The sequence below is a fragment of the Peromyscus leucopus genome, chromosome 2 (assembly GCF_004664715.2).
Source record: "Peromyscus leucopus breed LL Stock chromosome 2, UCI_PerLeu_2.1, whole genome shotgun sequence".
Classification (NCBI taxonomy): domain Eukaryota; kingdom Metazoa; phylum Chordata; class Mammalia; order Rodentia; family Cricetidae; genus Peromyscus; species Peromyscus leucopus.
Window position 1 is genome coordinate 61,226,938 of NC_051064.1, and position 21,772 is coordinate 61,248,709.

General features: G+C 42.9%; 2 protein-coding genes across 2 annotated transcripts in view; one reads left to right on the plus strand and one right to left on the minus strand.

The window, feature by feature from the left end:
* The window catches only part of Slc31a1 (solute carrier family 31 member 1), a 33,658-nt gene extending 29,961 nt beyond the window's left edge, over positions 1–3,697 (minus strand). Inside the window, exon 1 of the mRNA XM_028858045.2 lies at positions 3,565–3,697. The gene's annotated coding sequence lies outside the window, so the exon portion shown is untranslated. The remainder of the gene's footprint in view (positions 1–3,564) is intronic.
* A 188-nt stretch (positions 3,698–3,885) lies between these two features.
* Positions 3,886–21,772, plus strand: part of Fkbp15 (FKBP prolyl isomerase family member 15) — a 63,993-nt gene continuing 46,106 nt past the window's right edge. The window contains exons 1-4 of the mRNA XM_037202607.1: positions 3,886–4,032; positions 14,503–14,618; positions 15,612–15,696; positions 16,681–16,750. Of these exons, the coding sequence (XP_037058502.1) occupies positions 3,980–4,032; positions 14,503–14,618; positions 15,612–15,696; positions 16,681–16,750 (324 nt within the window). The 5' untranslated portion in view covers positions 3,886–3,979. The remainder of the gene's footprint in view (positions 4,033–14,502; positions 14,619–15,611; positions 15,697–16,680; positions 16,751–21,772) is intronic.

The following is a 21,772-nucleotide window of genomic DNA, read 5'->3' on the forward strand; positions in this document are numbered from 1 at the left end:
GTCTGCTGATCTCTGAGAACCATATTCCAAGAAAAAGTTGAGGCTTTAGGTTAAAAACAACAAAACTCACAGAGGTACTGTGTTTTAAGCTGGAATAAGATATGTAAAGTGTGCATGACGCCCTACTTTAACACACTTTAGTTAGCCAGGCCACAGTCCTAGGTGCAGCGGGTCAAAGGGCATCCCTTGCCTTGGAAAATTTTGCAAAGCCCCCTTTAGGCTGGCGATATATAGCTTAGTGGTAGAATGCTTGCCTAGCTTGTGCAAAATTCTGTCTTCAATTCCCAGTGCCATGGAAACATGCACCTGCCTGTGTTTGCCAAAGCTGCTCCTTGCAACCTGGAAAGCCTTACCTCCCAGTGTCCTTTTGGAATCCTACTCATCGTCAAAGCCCTCTATGTAACCTTACAATTTCAGTAGTTCAGGAGTCTAAAAAGGAAAGGTTAATCCCTAGAACATGGGGTTTTGCAGATTGGCTGAGGTAAGGCATGGTTTAGGGCACTGGTACTAAACTTCAACCCAGTTTCCCTTTGGATTATAATGAAAAGATATGATCTCTTCCTACTTTGGTATTCTACAATAATTTCCTAGAGAGTTCATTTCTGATCTACACAAAGGCTAGCATTACACACAGTAGTCTCTGAGGTGATATTTCTCAAATTGTATTTTATATTCTTCTGCCTTTAGCAACTTGAATGAATAGAATACTATAGACATATTTTAATCTACATTCAATCCATATCTCTATACCACTGGAAGATTTGCTTGATATAAAAGTTATCATCTTTTTGAAAACTTGATTTGAAAGAATTATTAAATTTGATGCTTCCTAGTTAATCTTCAGGGAATTCTCTCTCTTTCTGTGTATGTGTATATAATATATATGTGTGTGTGTGTGTGTGTGCGCGGTGTGTGTGTGTGTGTGTGTATTTTAAAGACAGTTTTCACTATGTTGGCCTGGCTGGCCTCTAATTCTCAAGATCCACCTACCTCTGCTTTCCAAGTGCTATGATCAAAGAGGTATGCTACTACATTTGATAATCAACACACTTTCTACATATTTCAGTGCTGTATGGTTCAGAAAATGAAATGAACAAACATACTGAACTCGAACTTGAGCTTAGGGTTGTATTTATTACTTATCTTTGCACTTCCAGTTCTCAGCAGACATGCCTACATCTTATCCCTTTTTAAAGGTGTTTAGGAAACCTGACCTAAACTCTGAGCACATTATAAAGGCTAGGGAGGAACTCAGGTTTCCGGACTCCAACTCCAGTAGTACCAAGCTGGATGTCCTAAACCAGAATGACTGGCTTTTCAGAAGCACCAGATCCTACATTTCCAATTCTAAGCCTGAAAGACTGAGGAAGACCAATTTCTACTTTTCTCTTCCTCATGTTGCGAATGAAATTCAAGATCAGATATTATGCCTGCCTAGAGTGTCCCAATCACCAAACAGGCCAGTTTTAGGGTTAATGAATACCTAAGAAAGGCCATTTAATACACCCATGAGAAAAACACCTCCATCCAAGAATACAAGAAAAGAGCTCAGACACTCTCTAAGGTTTCCTGTTTACAACAAACAAACAAACAAACAAAAACATTATTAGCCCAGTGTAGTGACATAGTTTTCAATTGCTTCACTTGAAAGTCAGAGGCTGATGGATCTCAGTGTGAGTTCAAGGCCAGCCTGGTCTACATAATGAGTTCTAGGACAGCCATGGCTACATAAATAGACCATCTCAAAAAACAAAAAAGCAACCAACAACAACAACAACAACAACAACAACAAAAAACAAGCTGGGCAGTGGTGGTGCACACCTAGCACTCGGAGGAGGCAGATCTCTGAGTTTGAGGCCAGCCTGGTCTACAGAATGAGCTCCAGGACAGCTGGGGCTACATAGAGAAACCCCATCTCAAACAAAACAAAACACCAAACAAAAAACAAAAACAAAAATAATCCAAAAAAAAAACTAAAAAAGAAAGAAAGCATGACTGAAATGTTTTAATACTGAGTGATCAGACCTAGGGCAGGGTTAGAATTTATTATCCATTCGTCCCCTCCTCCCAACTCAAGTTCATAATGTAAACAGAGCTACTGCTCTAGGCTCCAGTCCTACTGCACAGATTCCAGTTTATCCTTGCTTTAACAGTCAGATTTCACTGCAGTAACCATCTTAATCTGTAAAATAAACACAGGAAGCAGACCAACAGCCTTATCCGCAGATAAACAGGAATAATTTACTTACAAAAATTATAAGTAACGTATAATATTTCTAGCTACACTATTTCCCCTTCCCCCTCCCCTGGAGTTTTAGACAATAGTGCAGTCACCTTCAATGAACAAAAGAGACCAAGCAACCCAGACAGTTCACAGCCAGTACAGCATTTTTATCTTTCTGGAAGCTACCTATTAAAGACAAGAGCCATCGTTGGCTCTTTGGGTCACACGGGGAGGGGGCGGGAATGAGAGTAAATTAAGGAACAAGGATAAATTCTATTATTCAATCTAATAAAAAAATTAATGAGAACCCACTGTGGGCAAGAAGACTTACAACTTAGTAGTTCAAAAACTATAATAAAGAGCCCCACAGGGGAAGTGCCAAGAGGTACAAAGTTCTCTGGGAGACAGCTACCTGTCCCTTCAACATCATCCAACAGACTAAAGCATTCCGGTAAGGGACACTTACAGGGCCAACCTGACTGAGAAGAAAAGCTGAGAGAAAGAACTCCAATGAGATCTGTGGAAATGGACGCTACACTGGGACACACTATCGGCTTATCCACAGTGCGGCTAACCAGGTCTGTCTGGTTCATGATCGTTCAAAAATGATACCGGTGTTACCCAAAGAAATACAGAAAACACACACACACACACACACACACACACACACACACACGGTGAAAACTGGAGGCGGAGAAGTCAGCAACAACTAATGTTGACTTAATACCTTGGAAGCAAAACTCAGTCCAGCAAAAGTGAGCTGAGGTTTTTCTCCCTTCAAAGTTCCCTCCATCATCCACCCTCCCGAATATCCCAGCTCTTCTAGACCTCTCCTATCTGAATTTTAGAAACGAGGTCCTTTCTCAAGCCGTATGCCACACAGTCTAGTAGTTAAGGGCCAGGGTTCTCCTTTACTCATTAGCTCTCCAAACCCTGATACAAAGGACCAGGTTTGCCCTTTACTCTGCGTGACCTCGGACTAGTCACCCAAGTGGTTAGTTCTCCTGTTTTCTTTTCTGCAAATTCGTTGATTACGAGGAGACCCGGATCCGACTCGATGATGGCTGAGATTTAAAACCTTGGCAAACCGCACACGGAGACACTGGACACACGGTCCTTTGCGTAGATGGGGAAACTGAGGCACCGAGCACCCTGCCTAAGGTCATAATAGCAATAACGCTGTGGGGGACAGGCCACCGCACGGCTCAGATCCCCAGACTTCTAGTCGCCCGCTCTTTCTCTTTCCGCCCAAGCCCGGAGGAGCTGCGGGGGGTCCTGATTCGGGAGGGGAAAGGACAGCGGACACGCTGGGATTGGGAAAGGAAAGGGACAGGCCTTACCCTCCCAGGTCGAGCTCCGCCGCCCGTGCCTTCCTCTGGAACTGGAACCCCTCACCAGGTCTGGACTTCTCCCAAACCCCCGCCACTACTGTCGGGCTCGACGCGTCCCACGACTGCAGCAGAGGCCACGGATTCCCGCCCCGGCCCCGCCCCCTGCGCTATCTGACCAATCCTCACCCAGAGCCTAGGAACTCCACCCCCTCGGAGGGCTGGCGAGGCCTTGCGTCACCAGGAGCTCACCTTCTCATTTGCCTTTGCTCCACCTTCTCCACCGCCGGGTCTCCTCTGGGCCCCACTACCGGGAGAGAGTTTTCCTGCCGGAAAGCAGCTCGCGGCTGCGGCAATTTACGACATCGGTTGTGACAGGCCCTGGGAACACCGACTTCCTCCCTTCAGCCGAGCTAAAGCCGACGTGATGTTCGGGGCCGGAGACGAAGATGACACCGACTTCCTCTCGCCAAGCGGCGGGTGAGTGATTGAGAAGTCGGGGCTGGAGCGCAGGCCCGAGAGACCGGTGGGTGGTTGCAGGGGTCGGTCTCTGCTCAGGCCTCTTCTCAACTTCCGGGTCCAGACCCCTGCCGCACTCAGTGGCTCGACTTGGCGGTCTGAGCACAGCTCGCCCCGGTGTCAGACCGGTCGATTTGGGTTCAGGACCTGGCATCTTCACCTGACACCCTTTTGCTTTATGAATCACAGTGTCTCCAGTGAAATGGAGATGATTGCGGAGGAGACTGCCTGCCTCGGGGTTTTTATAGGAGTCTGCTTCTATAAATACATGCGCTGTAAATTCAGGAGACTTTCTCTTCCCAGTGAACCAGGTGGTGACACTTTGAACCAGGAGCTGGTAGGCAGCTTCCTTCAAAGCCTACCTCGGATGTTACCTTTTTGGCGATCCTCTGCCTTCACAGCCCCAGGCAGAACAGACTGCATTATCTTCTTTATTCCCACGAGTCTTTTGCACACGGGAGCTACTGAAGTCTAAGTCCTGAAGAACTGCTTACGTTGCTCATTTCTGTCTAGCTCTTAGAAGAGTAGCTCCTGGAGCATGTTGATTGCTCAGGAAGTGCCCGCGAACTCACACTTTGTAAGCCCCGAGGCTTAAAGCCAATGGGAGAGACTGCACCATTTTCTCCTGCGTCAAACATCATATATACTGTCTTGGGACAGAAGTCTTTAAAGGGAGGCAAGATTTCCCCCCTCTTTTTAACAATTAGCTTAGTGTTTTCCCTTCCGTTGACTTAGTGGACCTCTTGCCTCCCTTCAGACTTGTTAACTGCAAAGCTCACATCCTTGCAGAACCCTGCTTTGCACATCTGCTTTACGAGTTTTGTGCATGGTGACGAATCTCCTTAAGAAATGACGAACACAGCAACATGCCCATCATTCTACCAGATTCCGAGAGGTAACACTAGTGATTAATCTTTTGGTGTACTGGGAATTCAATGCAGGAATGACTATAAAATGACTGGTTTTCTTTTGGTCTTTCTTATTTGTGCACTGTGTTTGTGTGTGCGTGTGCCTGTGTGTGGCATATGCATGCGGTGACCATTTTTGTAGAGGACAGAGGTTCAGTATCAGGTATCTTTCTCTGTAGACTTCCACTTTATTTTTTGAGACAGGTTCTCTCACGGAACCTGAGCTTAACATTTTGACAAGACAAAATGTTTCCATTCTTTCCTATTTCACCCAAAATATTTGCAGCCTCTACTGCTGTTGGTTGGATTTTCAGCCAACACCTGTTTTGTTTGTGTCTGTATATGGGGCCTTTTGAATCTCTTCAAGGTTTGTTCATTTATTTGAGACAGGGTTTCACTATGAGGCCCTGGCTGGCCTAGAATTTTTTATATAGACCAAGCTGGCCTTGAACTCACAAGGATCTGCCTGTCTGCTTCCTGAATGCTGGGATTAAAGGCATGTGCCATCACATCCAGCTTTGAGGTATATTTTAATTTCATAATCTTCACTATGTGAGAGTATTTGAGGAAAGTCTATAAAGGAATTTTAAGACGCTCAACTTTCATGCTTCAAGGACTCTGCTGCTGACTAGGCAGACAGTGGCAGTCATGTGCTCTTCTCCTGATTCCTGACCCAAGATAAGTTTTTCCTAGCTCAACTCGCCTGATTCCTTGAGCAGGCTTAACTAAGGATTTGAGATTCATCAAGCGTATGACTGTGGGTCCTAGGCATAGCAACAGACAATTTGATGATGAAAAGACTCAACAACAAAACTATGCAGATCAATTTTTGTCCCCAGTTGTAGCTAGGTAAACAGAATCAAATTTAAGATTAAGAATAGAAAAGTGAACGGGGGAGATGGCTCAGTAGTTAAGAGCATTGGCTTCTTCTCTTCCAGAGGACCTGGATTTGATCCCCACCACCCACATGGTGGGTCACAACCTTCTGCAACTCCAGCCTTGTGACCAACACCATCTTCTGGCCTCCTTGAGGCATGCACATGGTACATAGGACACACATGCAAACAAAACACCCACACACATTAAGTAAAAAAAAAAAAAAAAAAAAAGATGAGAGGCAGTTCCGTGAGCAGTCTCTGATTTGGCTGTCCCCCGTTGGTTTTGTTAAGGAAACAGCACATCTGACAGTGAATGCTGACACTGATTTTCAGTTCCTCTTTTACAAGTGCAGTTTAATTTTCCCGAAGTTTGACTTAACTTTATGACTTTCCTGATTCTATGTAGGCTATTGAAGGCTAACCGGAGTACGAGTACTGATGTCTGGGGTGTAGCAGGAATCTTAGAGAGTCTTGTTAATAAAATCAAACCCGGGGCCAGTTATTGGGGTGAATACTGGAAGATCAGAGAGACAGAACAAGCCACAGCTACCTCACCTGGCCAACTTCTCAGCTGATCCCGCTCCTCAGACTGGAAGCCTCTGTGTCCTCATATCCGAATGGCTCTCAGCTGAACTGTGCTGCTCAAAACCTAAAAGCTTAACCAGCCAAATGCTTAACCAGCCAAATGCTTAACCAGCCAAATGCTTAACCAACCAAATGCTTCTAGTTTCTGGTCCTCACACCGCATATACCTTTTTGCTTTCTACCATCACTCCCTAGGATTAAAGGCTCGCTTTCTGGGATTAAAGGCGTGTGTCACCATGCTTGACTATTTCCAATGTGGCCTTGAACTCACAGAGATCCAGAGGGATTTCTACCTCTGGAGTGCTAGGATTAAAGATGTGAGTGCCACCATTTTCTAGCCTTTGTATCTAGTGGCTGTTCTGTCTCTGACCCCCAGATAAGTTTATTAGGGTGCATAATATTTTGGGAACACAATACCACACTGGGGTGGTGGTTTAAGTGACTGGTAGTCTGCTTTTCACGTTCCTGGGCCTCTTTTTGTTTGTTTGTTTGCTTGCTTGTTTGTTTGTTTTTGAGACATAATTTTACTGTGCCTCTCTGGTTAGCCTGGTATTCACAATTTATGGCAGACTAGCCTCCAACTCAGAGATCTGCCTCCTTCTGCCTCCAGAGTGTTGAGATTACCCAGATTAATTGAGCCTGGACAAGTTCCCCAGCCTTAAAGTCAATGGCTAACCTAAAGTAGTAAACAAAAGGCATATCTCTCCTTCCGTCTTAGCCCTTTCCCCACCGTTGTGACTGAAGTGAAGAAATGGGCAAATGTTTGTTAAGTACATCGTGTTTGACTTCAGCTAAGACAGAGAGGAATAAGGAATAGTTCTTACCCCTTAAACAGTGGAGTAAAATAAAATAACAAACAAATCACAAAGCTTTAAACATTTTAGATTTATTTATTTAATGTTAATGTGTAAGAGTGTGTGTACAGGGTGTCAGGTTCACAGATGGTTACAAACCACCATCTGGGTGCTAGGAACTGAACCCAAGTCTTCTGCAATAGCAAGAAATGCTCTTGACATCTGAGCCATCTCTCCAGCTCCCACAGGCTTTGTTTGAGATTGCATCTCACTCTATTGCCCTGTAAATTCTTAAATTCCTGGCTTCAAATACTCCACCAGAGAGCTTCTGAGCTGCTTCCCCACCTGACCTTCCTTTTATTGTCAATTATTGGTGTGTAAACAATTATACCTTATCTAGATTTAAGCTTTGGGCCAGCAAAATGGCTCAGTGGAGAAAGCCTTGACAATCCAAGTTCAATCCCCATAAACCACATAAAGATAGAAGAAGAGAGCCATTTCCACAAAGTTGCCCTCTGGTCCTGCATGCACACTGGCACATACTTCCTACACACACAAGCACATAGACATTGTACATACGCAGTACTGATAATAAGTTTTTCAAAATTTATACATATAATACTTGACAGTTTTTCACTATTGCTAAAGGTATTATTGCCTAACTCTTCTAGAATTTAACCCCTTTAAGAACCTCAGCCAGGCATAGTGGCACATGCTTTTTAATCCCAGCACTCAGAGGCAGAGGAAGGTAGATTTCTGTGAATTCACCTACTCTACATAGGGAGTTCCCAGGCAGCCAGGCCTCATAGTTAAACACTGTCTTAAAAAAGAAAGAAAGGGGAGAGAATCTTTAGACCACCCTGACTAAAAGGAAAAATCTCAGTTTCTCCTATGTTCTTTTTTTTTATTAAGAAAAAATTTTTTTATTCATTTTACATACTAATCACAGATCCTTCCTTCCCTCCTCCCGCCCACCAGTCTCCTCTCCCTCAACCCACTCCCTATTCCCTCTTACAAGAAGGTAAGGCCTCCCATGTGTAGCTAGCTACACCCATGGGGAGTCAGCAGAGCCTGGAACATTCAATAGAGGCAGGTCCAAGCCCCTCCCCCTGCCTCAAGGCTGTGCAAGGTGTCCCACCATAGGTAGTGGGCTCCAAAAAGCCAGCTCATGCACTAGGGATGTATCCTGATTCTACTGTCAGGGGTCCCCTTAAGCAGATCAAGCTACTCAACTGTCTCACTATGCAGAGGGCCTAGTCCAGTCCCATGGAGGCTCTAGAGGTGTTGGTCTAAATTTCATGAGTTCCCACTAGTTTGATTCAGTTGTCTCTATAGGTTTCCTCATCATGATTTTGATGCCCCTTGCTCATAGAATCCCTCTTCTCTCTCATTGACTGGACTACTGGAGCTTGGCCTGGTGTTTGGCTATGGATCTTTGCATCTGCTTCCATCAGTTACTGGAGAAAGGCTCTATGATGATAGTTAGGGTATTCACTGATCTGATTACTGGGGTAAGCCACTTCAGGCACCCTCTCCACTATTGATAGTAGTCTAAGCTGGTGTCATCCTTGGGGATTCCTGGGAACTTCCCTAGTACCCTGTTTCTCCCTATCCCCATGATGTCTCCATCTATCATGGTATCTCTTTCATTGCTCTTCCACTACATCCCTGTTCCAGCTTGACCATCCCGATCCCTTATGTTTTTATCCCCCATTCACTATCCTCTATTGCCCACCCCCACCCCCAGTTTACTCAAGGAGATCTCATCTATTTCCCTTTCCCAGGGTAATCCATGTGTCCCTCTTAGGGTCCTTCCTTGTTACTGAGCTTCTCTGGAGCTGTAAGTTGTAGTCTGGTTATCCTTTGCTTTACCTCTAGTATCCACTTATGAGTGAATACCTACCATGTTTGTCCTTCTGAGTCTGGGCTATCTCACTCAGGATGATTTTTTCTAGTTCCTTCCATTTGCCTGCAAATTTCATGATGTCATTGTTTTTTACTGCTGAGTAATACTCCATTGTGTATATGTGCCACATTTTCTTTATCCATTCTTCAGTTGAGGGCATCTAGATTGTTTCCAGGTTCTGGCTATTACAAATAATGCTGCTATGAACATAGCTGAGCATGTGTCTTTGTGGTATGATTGAGCATTCCTTGGGTATATTCCCAAGAGGGGTATAGCTGGGTCTTGAGGAAGATTGATTCCCACTTTTCTGAGAAACCACCATACTGATTTTCAAAGTGTCTGTACAAGTTTGCACTTCTGCCAACAGTGGAGGAGTGTTCCTCCTTGCTCCGCATCCTCTCCAACATAAGCTGTTATCAGTGTTTTTGATCATAGCCATTCTGACAGGTGTAAGATGGTATCTCAGAGTTGTTTTGATTTGCATTTTCCTCAACATAAGGATGTTGAGCAATTCCTTAAATGTCTTTCTTTCGGCCATTTGAGATTCTTCTGTTGAGAATTTTTCTGTAGCTCTGTATCCCATTTTTTAATTGGATTGTTTGGTATTTTGATGTCTAGTTTCTTGAGTTCTTTATATATTCTGGAGATCAGCCCTCTGTCAGATGTGGGGTTGGTGAAGATCTTTTCCCATTCTGTAGGCTGTCGTTTTGTCTTATTTACTGTGTCCTTTGCCTTACAGAAGCTTCTCAGTTTCAAGAGGTCCCATTTATTAATTGTTGCTCTCAGTGTCTATGCTATGGTTTTATATTTAGGAAGTGGTCTTCTGTTCCAATGTGTTCAAGACTATTTCCTACTTTCTCTTCTATCAGGTTCAGAGTAACTGGATTTATGTTGAGGTCTTTGATCCACTTGGACTTGAATTTTGTGCATGGCGATAGATATGGATCTATTTGCAGTCTTCTGCATGTTGACATCCAGTTATGCCAGCACCATTTGTTGAAGATGCTTTCTTTTTTCTATTGTACAGTTTTGGCTTCTTTGTCAAAAATCAGGTGTTCATAGGTGTGTGTATTAATGTCAGGGTCTTCAGTTTGACTCCTTTGGTCCACATGTCGGTTTTTATGCCAATACCAAGCTGTTTTTATTACTATAGCTCTATAGTAGAGCTTGAGGTCAGGGATGGTGATGCCTCCAGAGGTGGCTTTATTGTACAGGATAGTTTTAGCTATCTTCCATTTTTTGTTTTTTTCCATATGAAGTTGAGTATTGTTCTTTCCAGGTCTGTGAAGAATTGTGTTGGGATTTTGATGGGGATTGCATTGAATCTATAGATTGCTTTTGGTAAGATTGCCGTTTTTACTATATTAATCCTACCTATCCATGAGCATGGGCGATCTTTCCATTTATCTGTTATCTTCTTCATTTTCTTTCTTCAGAAAAGTAAAGTTCTTGTCATTACAGGTCTTTCACTTGCTTAGTTAGAATTACCCCAAGGTATTTTATATTATTTGTGGCTATTGTAAAGGGTGATGTTTCTCTGATTTCTCTAAGATTATTATTATTATTTTTTTCCAAGACAGGGTTTCTCTGTGTAGTTTTTGAGCCTGTCCTGGATCTCGCTCTGTAGACCAGGCTGGCCGAACTCACAGAGATCCACCCAGTTCTGCCTCCCGAGTGCTGGGATTAAAGGCAAGCGCCACCACTGCAGCCGTTTCTCTGATTTCTTTCTCAGCCTGTTTATCATTTGTATATAGGAGAGCTACTGATTTTTTTGAGTTAATCTTGTATCCTGCCATATTACTGAAGGTGTTTATCAGCTGTAGGAGTTCACTATAGAATTTTTGGGGTCACTTATGAATACTATCATATCGTCTGCAGATAGCAAAAGTTTGACTTCTTCTTTTCCAATTTGTATCCCCTTGATCTCCTTTTGTTGTCTTATTGCTCCAGCTAGGACTTCGAGTACTATATTGAATAGATATGGGGTCTCCTATGTTCTTTTAGCGCTTGTTGATGTCTTAAGCAGGCATTACTCTCACTCAAGTATTACATTTTCATTGTAATCTAAACCTCTGTCTTTAAAGTAAACATTTGTGGTCCCATTTACAGGACACTTAAAGGAACATTCTAGATTCTTTAAGAAAATAATAGTGCCAAACCACATTGAATGTATTTTGTGAAATACTAATGTAATGCACATATATGAATTATGCTTTTAAAAAGCCAGAAGAATTGAGTTGTTGAGAAGCTTCAGAGTTTGTACACCCCAACCAAGAGCAACTTTGGAGAAGAGGAATTCAAGGATAGACTGGATTTGAGAGTTAATTATTTTCTCAATTGATTTGTTTTGCTATATATAACAAAATAGAACAGACTGGGTAAGTAATTAAAGAAAATAAATCTAGGACTTAGTTTGTGGAGTACAACACCATATAACAGTTGCCCCTTTGGATAACTCATAATTTGTGATATCTAATCTCCTCATTTGATCATAAACTTCTGGAAAAAGAATCCAGTTTTGCTCACCCGTGTTTACCTAGCTCTCAGTGTAGTGCTTAACCTCTCTTAAGCCCCAGGAAAACATCTAACTTAGATTAGATTAGCTTCCAGGGAGTCCAGGCACAGGAAGAATGCTCCAGGTAGAAAGAATACCATGTCTAAAGGCCTAGGGATGTGGTTTAATGATCAAGTCTTTGCCCATCCTGCATGAGACTCTTGAGTTTAATCTCCAGCTACTGCACCCCTCTCCAAAACAAAGTTCCTGCCTTATATAAGAAACTGAAGGATTTGGAGATGGCCCACCAGTGAAGAGCACTGGCCGCACTTCTACAGGACCTGGGTTCAATTCCTAACTCCCTTGGCAGCTCACAACCCTCTTTAACACAAGTCTCATGGAATCCAATGCCCTCTTCTGGCCTCTATGGGCACTGCATGCATGGGATGCACAGACATATATGCAGGCAAAATCATGATTTCTAGCATAGCCAGGGCTACATATAAAATCTTTAAAAAGAAAAGAAGCTGAAAGTTCCTTATAGTAGCTGTAGCACACAGTTGGAGATAAGAAAGAAATGACTAAGTATGAAGCTTCTGAAGTAAGGAGATGAAGTCTTGAAGGGTTTTCTAAAACCATCTTCATCTTGTAGAGTTTGGATTAAAAAAAGAAATTTTTTTTTACATTTATTTGTTTACTTATTTATAGTGTGTATGTGTAGATGCATGGGTACAGGCACACATGTGTGTCATGGCATGAGTATGGAGGTCGGGGTAACTTGTAGGAATTGTTTCTCTTCTTTTGCCACCTGTTTTCTGCAGATTGAGCTCATGTCATCAAGATTGGTGACAAGCACCTTTACCCACTGAGCCATCTTAATGGCCCAAGTTCCAAGTCTCTATCTTACTAATATTGAAGAGTCATCAAGAATAATCGTGTAGATGCAGTGTGTAGAATGTATAAGAAGTAGATAAGAGTTGGGTCTTGGCCGGGCCGTGGTGGCGCACGCCTTTAATCCCAGCACTCGGGAGGCAGAGGCAGCGATCTCTGTGAGTCGAGGCCAGCTGGCACCAAGTGAGCTCCAGAAAGGCGCAAAACTACGCAGAGAAACCCTGTCTCGAAAAACCAAAAAAAAAAAAAAAAAAAAAAAAAAAGTTGGGTCTGGTGCACATGCCTGTAATCCCAGCTACACAGGAGGACCGAAAGATCAAGGTCAACCTGGCCCCTTAGCCAGACTCCATCATAAAGTAAAGTAACATAAAAAAGGGTGATGGTGATGGCTATAGCTCAGTGGGAGAGCACTTGCCTGGCGTGTTCAAGGCCCTATGGTCAATCCCCAGTACTGGAATAGGTCTGGGGAGAGAGAGAACTGTGTAAGACGTAGGTGGGGGGGGGGCGAGTGAATTAGGAGATTATTGCAGTTATTAAAACTATACAGAGGTGGCCAGGTGGTGGTAGCACACGCCTTTAATCCCAGCACTCTTGAGGCAGAGCTAGGCGGATCTCTGTGAGTTCGAGGCCAGCCTGGTCTACAGAGCGAGATCCAGGACAGGCACCAAAACTACAGGGAGAAACCCCGTCTTGAAAAAAACCCATACAGTTTCTTCCTTTTCTCATGTGGTCTTCATTTACCATGGTCTCCTATTCCTTGTTCTCCCTCTGTGTTCTTGATCCAACTGGGATCTCCCGCTCCCACAGGCTCTCTTTCCCTCGACCCTCGCCCTTCATTACTCCCACTCATGTTCAGGTTATTCATGTAGATCTCAGCCATTTCTCCGTCATTGGGCAATCCTCGAGTCTTTCTTGGGGTCCTGTTTTCCAGGTAGCCTCCCTGGTGATGTGAGTAGCAGTCCAGTCATCCTTGTTCCACCTTTAGTATCCTCCTATGAGTGAGTACATAGAAGAAACAAAGTGCTAGAGAAGCCCACAGAAATCCACAAAGATACCCCCACAATAGACTGCTGGCAATGGTTGAGAGACAGCCGGAACTGACCTACTCTGGTGATGAGATGGCCAAACACTCTAATAGTCGTGCCAGAAACCCCATCCAAGGATTGAGAAATCTGGATGCAGAGATCCAAGGCTAGGCCCCAGGTGGAGCTCCGGGAGTCTAATTATCGAGAAAGAGGAGGGTTTATATGAGTGAGAATTGTTGAAACCAAGGTTGGATAAAGCACAGGGACAAATAGCCAAACAAATGGAAACACATGAACTATGAACCAAAGGCTGAGGGCCCCCAACTGGATCAGGCCCTCTGAATAGGTGAGACAGTTGATTGGCTTGATCTGTTTGGGAGGCATCTAGGCAGTGGTACTGGGTCCTGTGCTCATTGCATGAGTTAGCTGTTTGAAACCTGGAGCTTATGCAGGGACACTTGGCTCAGTCTGGGAGGAAGGGATTGGACCTGCCTGGACTGAGTCGATCTCAGTCCTCGGGGGAGGCTTTGCCCTGGAGGAGGTGGGAATGGGGGTTGGGCTGGGGGGAAGGAAAGGGGGACAGGAGGGGAGAGAACAAGGGAATCCGTGGCTGATATGTAGAACTGAATGGTATTGTAAAATAAAATAAAAGGAAAAAAAAAACCCATACAGAGGTGATGGCAGCATAAATGGAGGACGTGACAGTGAGGTAGGGAAGTGGGGAATGCATTTGGGAACTCTCTAGGAATACAATCAGATGGAACTTGGGTCAGCTACGGATTTCAAATCACAAATACTGTCTTGATTTCAGAGAGCCTCAGCTGCTCCTGCTGTTACTGAATGGTGAGCTACACCATCAGAGATATTTAAGATCACAGGCAGCAGCATTTAAAGTGATTAAAAGTTTGGGATATGTCAGATGAAATTTTATTTTCATTTTTCATTAACAGTGCCAGGCTGGCTTCTCTTTTTGGACTGGATCAAGCAACTACGGGCCATGGAAATGAATTCTTCCAGTACACAGCCCCAAAGCAGCCTAAGAAAGGCCAGGGAATAGTGGCCACAGGTAAGTTAAGAGGCATTAGGATTATGTCATAATGGGTTGGTTGGATGGCTAACTGTCTTTGGAAATGACATGCTATGATGGTTAATATTGGTTGTTAACTTGGTAGTATCTAGAATCACTTAAGGGACCAACTCTGGGCATATCTGTGAGGAGTTCCTATACTGGACTAACTGGATGATTAAACTACTCTAAATATGGGTGAAGTTTTATAGGAACAGAACAAAGAAAGACACAAATCAAGGTTTTTAATCATATACCTCGGCGGAGCCATGAGGATAAAACAAACAGAGAAAATCTCTGCTGTAGGCCTCAGATGTTATCTGATGACATTCTTAGCCTTTTGGTTGGTGGAAGCTAGTGTTCTTTTAAGTTAATACATTCTGAAAGGCTCTGCCTGTTAGTCACCAGGATGTTAGATTAGACACATGAGTGGGCAAGAGAGGGCTACTGAGGGGGCTGAAGACAACCCAGGATAGGTTGTAATTAGGCTCTGAACCTGCAAACCTTCTTACCTCAGCCCGATCACTGGCCTTCTGGTCAGTTCATCAGCCTTGTAGGAGATTCAGTGTTATGTGGGGTTCCTTCCAGGAACTTTCATCCACACTATCACCCTAAATTCCCTGTACTAGAAGAGGGAGATAGATTTATTTTTATATACCCTAGTTGTCTGAGCATTGAAAAGAGAAAAGAACACTGTAGTATGGCCCTGTTTTCTAGACAATACTTCTTATCCAGCCATAACATTCATCTGTGGTGTATGGTGTTGGGGCTGGAGTGAGTCTAGCATCATCTGCTGTCATTATGTAAAGCTCTCACTTAGAGCCTGTTTCCTTACCACCAGACAAGGTTGTGGAGCTCTTTCTGGATCCAATGAGGAGAGTGGTAATGAAAGCATTGTTACACCAACCAGAAAGTATGAAGTGGAATTTTGAGGCTAGTTTTGAGGTGAAAAATCAAAAAAATGAATGACACCTTTGTTTTCTTCATCTTCAGGAAATCAGACAGCACCCAAACCAGCAACCACCACCACAGGCACTTCGTCAGTACTGTTTGCAACCGCAGTGCACGCATATCGATAGTGAGTAGTTGGGAGACAAAGCTCTGCGCTGGTGGAGGGTAGGGAAGTGTAGGATGCAGTTCCTGTCCTTTCTCAGAAGCCCATGCTCATTGCAGCCTAGTTCCTCAGTCCTTGCCTAAACAGGGCCTTAAATAACATTATCTTGTCTGTGCTGTTAATGTTTGGACCCTCCACAGCAGCTTCTTAAGTTCTTAGGAATACTGTGGATAATAGATGATTTGTTGTATGATATCATTTTAAGATGTGTTACTTTTGTTTATGTTGCATTTGTTTAACTCTGTGAAGCTGTGTTGCTATGCCTATCTAAAACATCTGATGTTCTAATAATGAACTGAATGGCCAAAATCAAAGCAGGAGAAAGAATAGGCAGGGCTGGCAGGCAGAGAGAATATATAGAATATATATAGAAGAAAAAATCTGGGAAAAAAAGAAGCAGTCAGAGAAGGAGGAAGACTCCAGGGGCCAGCCACTCAGCTACACAGCAAGCCGTGGAGTAAGAAACAAAGAAAGGTATGCAGGAATAGAAAAGGAAAAGCCCAGAGGCAAAAGATAGATGGGATAATTTAAAGTTAAGAAAAACTGACAAGAAACAAGCCAAGCTAAGGGCGGGCATTTATAATTACGAATAAGCCTCTGTGTGTGATTTATTTGGGAGATGGGTGGTGGGCCCCCAAAGAGCTAATAGCAAAAAACAACTAATAACACTGACTGAGGAATAAAGAAGTTGGAGCTGGGTGTGGTGACACTCATCTTTAATCGCAGCACTTGAGAGGCAGAGATTGCAGGATCTCTGAGTTCCAGACCAGCCAGAGTTATACCAATGAGAGCCTGTCTCAGAGAAAAAGCAGTTGCAGAAGAGCTTTAGATTAAAAACTGTTCACCTCTGACCTCTTCTAGAGGCCAGATGCCTAGCTGTATCAAAACAGTGCTGGCTCTTCATGGTTTATAGAGGTCCTGATATCTGTTGTTTTCTTGCTTTAATAGCATAAACGGTCAATATGCAAAGCAGGGCAAATTCGGAGCTGCTGTCCTGGGGAACCACACAACCAGAGAGGTGAGAAGCCCCACATCAATTCATATGCCACATCCCAAGTATTGTTAGTACCAGGGGTCTGGTTTTTATCTGCCTGATCTGGCTCGTGTGTCAGGATAACAGTGGCTACTAATGATAAGTCTGAGTGTGTAGGATTCAGTAAATGGCCTCAGTTTGCATACTGTTAGGCATTAAAGCAGGTGCAGCTGCTCAGAATGTTTGCTTTAGACGTTTCATTTGTGATGGTTCTAGTGTCAGAGCTGGAAAGCTTTGGAGTAAACTGTTAAGGATGTTCTTTGTTGGGTAGTTAATGATCATTCATTGTACTGTCAGCACATTCCATCTTTATCAGCTAATGACTGATATTTATCCTTTGCAAGTCTGAAAACAAGGTTGAGCAGTTGATCACTGCACATTAGTCAGGGTGAAGTGTCGTGGATATCACCAAACACCCCTAAGCCTGACTTCTTTGAGTTGGTACATCTAGCTCAAATACCGCTCCAGAACATTGAGTTAGACATTATTGAGCTGAACATCAATTCTAGCATTTCAGAGGCCCAGAGAACACAGGGTTCCTGCTGCTCTGCCACTCTCAGCACAAAGCTAAGATTAGTTGCCCATGGTAACTGATACAATGGACAGCACTGTAAGACACACAAAAACAGGTATGGGAGATTTGAAACACAAATCAGCAGGGCTTAAATATGCAGCCACAAGTATTAGTACTAAGCTCTTGCTAGGGTTATTAAGTCTTTCATCTGTGATCACACCCTCACCTTTCTTTTCACACTCAGCTTATTTTGAACAGATCTCAATATACAATTTCAGTGGTAAATGCTTTAGTATATAATTCTAAGAGAGGAGATACTTAAAAACAAAACTGTCAGGTCATTATCACACCTAAAGAAGTAAACAGTACATCTTAATCTCAGTCACTACCAGGAAGTGTTCAAATTTCCTTGTTCCTGTATTGTTTTTCTTCTTGTACATCCATTTGAATCAACATCTAGTGTGGTTACCCATTGCAGTTGGTCCCTGTGTCCCTTAAATCTTCCATCCTCCCATCAGGAAGCAAATGATGTCTGGCCGTCTCTTGTTTTGTGTTTTAGCAGCTGCTGCTGACTGTTATCTAGACCTGTTAATTCATTAGAGATTACAGTTTGGATCTTAGAACTCGAGCTGTGAGACATCACTATGCTTGACGGCCAGAAAGAGGTAGTAGGTTGGAGAAGCAATTATAAAGAAGCAGATAAGGGGCTGAGATATGGCTTAGTTGTTAAGAGCACCAGCTTCTCTTCCAGAGGACCTGAGTTTGGTTCTCAGTGCTCACATATTGGCTCACAACTGTCTGTAATTCCAATTCAGGGAACCTGATGCCCTCTTCTGGCCTCTGCATGCATGTGATGCATAGACATACATGTAGGCCATACACACATACACAGAAAAGAAAATAAATTTGGGGGTCTGGAGAGATGGCTCAGTGGTTAAGAGCCCTGGTTGCCCTTTCAGAGGATCCAGTTCAATTCCCAGCATCCACATTGCTGCTCACAATTGTCTATAACTCCAGTTCTAGGGATCCAATGCTCTCTTCTGGCCTCAACAGGCATCAAACACAAGGTACAGACATGGTGCACAGATATACCTGCAGACAAAACACCCGTTCACATTAAATAAAGAATAGGAGCTGATAGCTGAATGGTAAGCACACACCTTTAATCCCAGGACTTGAGAGGCAGAGACAGGAGGATCTCTGTGGGCTCAAGGGAGATATGGTTTACATAGGAGTTCAAGGCCAGCCAGGGCTACACAGTGAGGTCCTGTCATTAAAAAGAAAGAAAGAAAGAAGGAAGGAAGGAAGGAAGGAAGGAAGGAAGGAAGGAAGGAAGGAAGGAAGGAAGACACAGATAAATTGCAACAGTTATATTGTAAAGTTTTTTGGATAAAAACCTCGCTGGAGAGCTATAGAAATGTTAAAGGGAAGATAAATTAAAATCTTAGGGAAAAACCACCAATGAGGTGCCTCTGTTCTCTATCTTGAGTACATTGCTGACTTTAGGTGTAGTCTAGGCAGCAGGTATGACACAAGCAGAGAGACTGCTCAAGAGAAGAGAAGTTGACAAAACCAGAGTCTCGCAGCTCTACATCGGTTTTCCCCCCTAGACATTTGTGGAATTCAGGGGTGCTATGGAAGTCCTGGCACTATGCCAGAGTTGGAACGATTACTGCAGCTTTGTGGTGCATAGGAGAAACACTTGTAGAGGGAGAGACCTACACAATAGCAACTCTCTTCCTCTGCTTGTATTTGCTAGATTTTGAACTTCATGGGGAAGTACTAAAGAACTCAGCTAAAAATCTCTGTTGAGTAGAACTTTAAGAACGAAGGAGTTGGAGAGACAGTCTAGGCTTTCAGCCAAAAGCTTGGCAAGGTGCTGCCTGAGAATCAGGACAACTCAGAAGTAGACTGATTCTTAAAATATTTTAAAGATTTATTTGTTTTATTTTATGTATAAGAATATTTTGCCTGCATTATTTTTCTGTGTACCAAGTGAGTGCACTGTGCCCACAGAGGTGAGAAGAGAGAATGGGATCCCTCTGGAACTGAAGTTAGGATGGTTGTGAGCCACATGTGGGTACCAGGAATCAAGCCTGGGCCCTATTCAAGAGCAGCAACTATGTTTAACCTCTGAGCCAACTCTAATTATGATAAACTGATTCTTAGTAAATGTCTAATCCTCTTACAACCACTTCAGTCCACAGTTGAACTGTGGTGATCAGCCTTTCACTTTGAAAAATAGTATTGCAGGTGAAACCACCTATCAGCCCTCACATCCTGCGCCCCCCCCCCATGTTTCTGAGGACAAATTCCATTTTTAAAAATATTTATTTATAGCTGAGTGGTGGTGGCACATGTCTTTAATCCTAGCACTCGGGAGGCAGAGCCAGGCAGATCTCTGTGAGTTCGAGGCCAGCCTGGTCTAGTCAAAAACAAACAAACAAACAAAAAACCCATATATATATATATATATTATATATATATATATATATATATATATATATATATAATTTTAATTATTTTTAGTTATGTGTAAGTATTTGTGTCTGCATGTGGGAATGTACCTATGAGTGCAGGTACCTGAGGGGGCCAAAGGCATCTCTTCCCCTAGAGCTAGAGTTACAGGTGGTTTTGAGCCTCCTATCATGGATTTGGGGAACTGAACTCAGGTCCTCTAGAAGAGAAGCAATGCTCTTAACCACTGAGCCATTATGTCTGTTGTCCAGAGGGTGAATTTTAATTATTTGTTCGTTTGTGTTTGTTTAATTGATATATATAGCATACATGCGCATGTCATCCCTAAGTCTCTGGGATATTGGTTCTAGGGTCCTCTCCTCCCCATGTATAAATGAATGTTCAAGATCCTTCTGTAAAGTGGCAGAGGGCTGTACTTGTACATTCTTCCTTATACTTTAAGTCAGCTCTAGGTTATTTGTACCATCTGATAGATGTAAGTGCTGCATAAATCGTTACTATATTATTCAAGGACTATAAGAAGAAGTATATGTTTAAATCTCCAGAACTGGAATCCAGGCACATAGAGGCTGACTGTGACATTTTTTTATATATAAAATTTTGCATTTTAACATTTTAAGTACACAGCCCAGTGGCTATTTTGTTTTATTTTTTAATTATTTTATATTTATTTATATAATGTATATGGGTGGTTTTCCTACATGTCTGTCTGTCTGTGTACCACTTATGTGCTTAGTGCCAAAAGAGGCCAGAAGAGGGTATAGGATCCCCTGGAACTCGAGTTATGAGCTACCATGTAGGTGCTGGGACTTGAACTCAGGTCCTCTGGAAGAATAACCAGTGCTCTTAACTGCTGACCTGTCTCTCTAGCTCCAATCCAGAGGCTTTAATTACAGTATTAAGTGCTCATCACTACTAGTCCCATTTTTTTTTTTTTTTTTTTTTTTTGTAATCTCAAACAGAAACGATCCATTAAGTGGTAACCCTCCATTTCCCTACCCTTACTCCTCCATAACCTCTAATCTGCTGTCTCTGGGAATTTACCTGTTCTAGATACCTCATATAAGTGAAATCATGTGACATTTATCTTTTTGTGATTGACTTGCTTTATTAGCTCAGTACCCTCAAAGTTCAACCCTGGTTTTCTTACCCATGACCTTTCTAAGTACATGCTGTAGCCCTGTGCTATAATGCTGACCCCCTGTGTATAATTCTATGCCAAGAAAAATGCCCATAAGAAATGAGGACAAAATAAATTTGCAGACAAACGAAAGTTGGGAGAACCTATTGTCAGTAGATTGTTACTATGGGAAACTTGAATGGAAGTTCATTAGGTTGAAGGAGGTACATGTCCACGTCCTCTGTAAGACATGGAGAAGTTCATAGATGCACTATCCATATGGTTTCAAACTGGACACAACTTGAATAGCCACGACTAGGAGAGTGAGTAAATAGGTTGTGGTATATTCATATAAAATAATAGTAATGGACAATAGAGAACCAAGTACTGGTAAATTAAGTGACAAGGCTTAGTCTACATTAAATGAAAAAGGCAGGACAAAAATCAAGATCTATAAGCCATTTATAGTAATTTAACTATAATGAAATTGGTCTATGACTGAGTCGTAGTAGTGGTTCCCTGGTAGGGAGAGATTACTGATGGGAAGGGGCAGGGGAGCTATTAGGATGTAGGAAACAATGGTCTTTTCTCAATCTGGCTGGTTGCCACATGGGCACATATATGTGTGAAAATTCACTGAACTGTACATGTATGATTTATGTGATTTTTTTCCCCCTCAAATTTAAAAGATTTTTGCTGTTGGTTGGTTGGTTGGTGTTTTTGAGACAGGATTTCATTCTATAGCTCATGTTGAACTCAAACTCATGACAATCCTCCTGCCTCAGCCTCCCAAGAGCTGGGATTACAGGCATGCACCTCCAAATCTGACTTGCATTTTCTGTAAAGCATTCAGCCACTATCCCTTAGTTACCCCTCATATGAATGGAAATGCCAA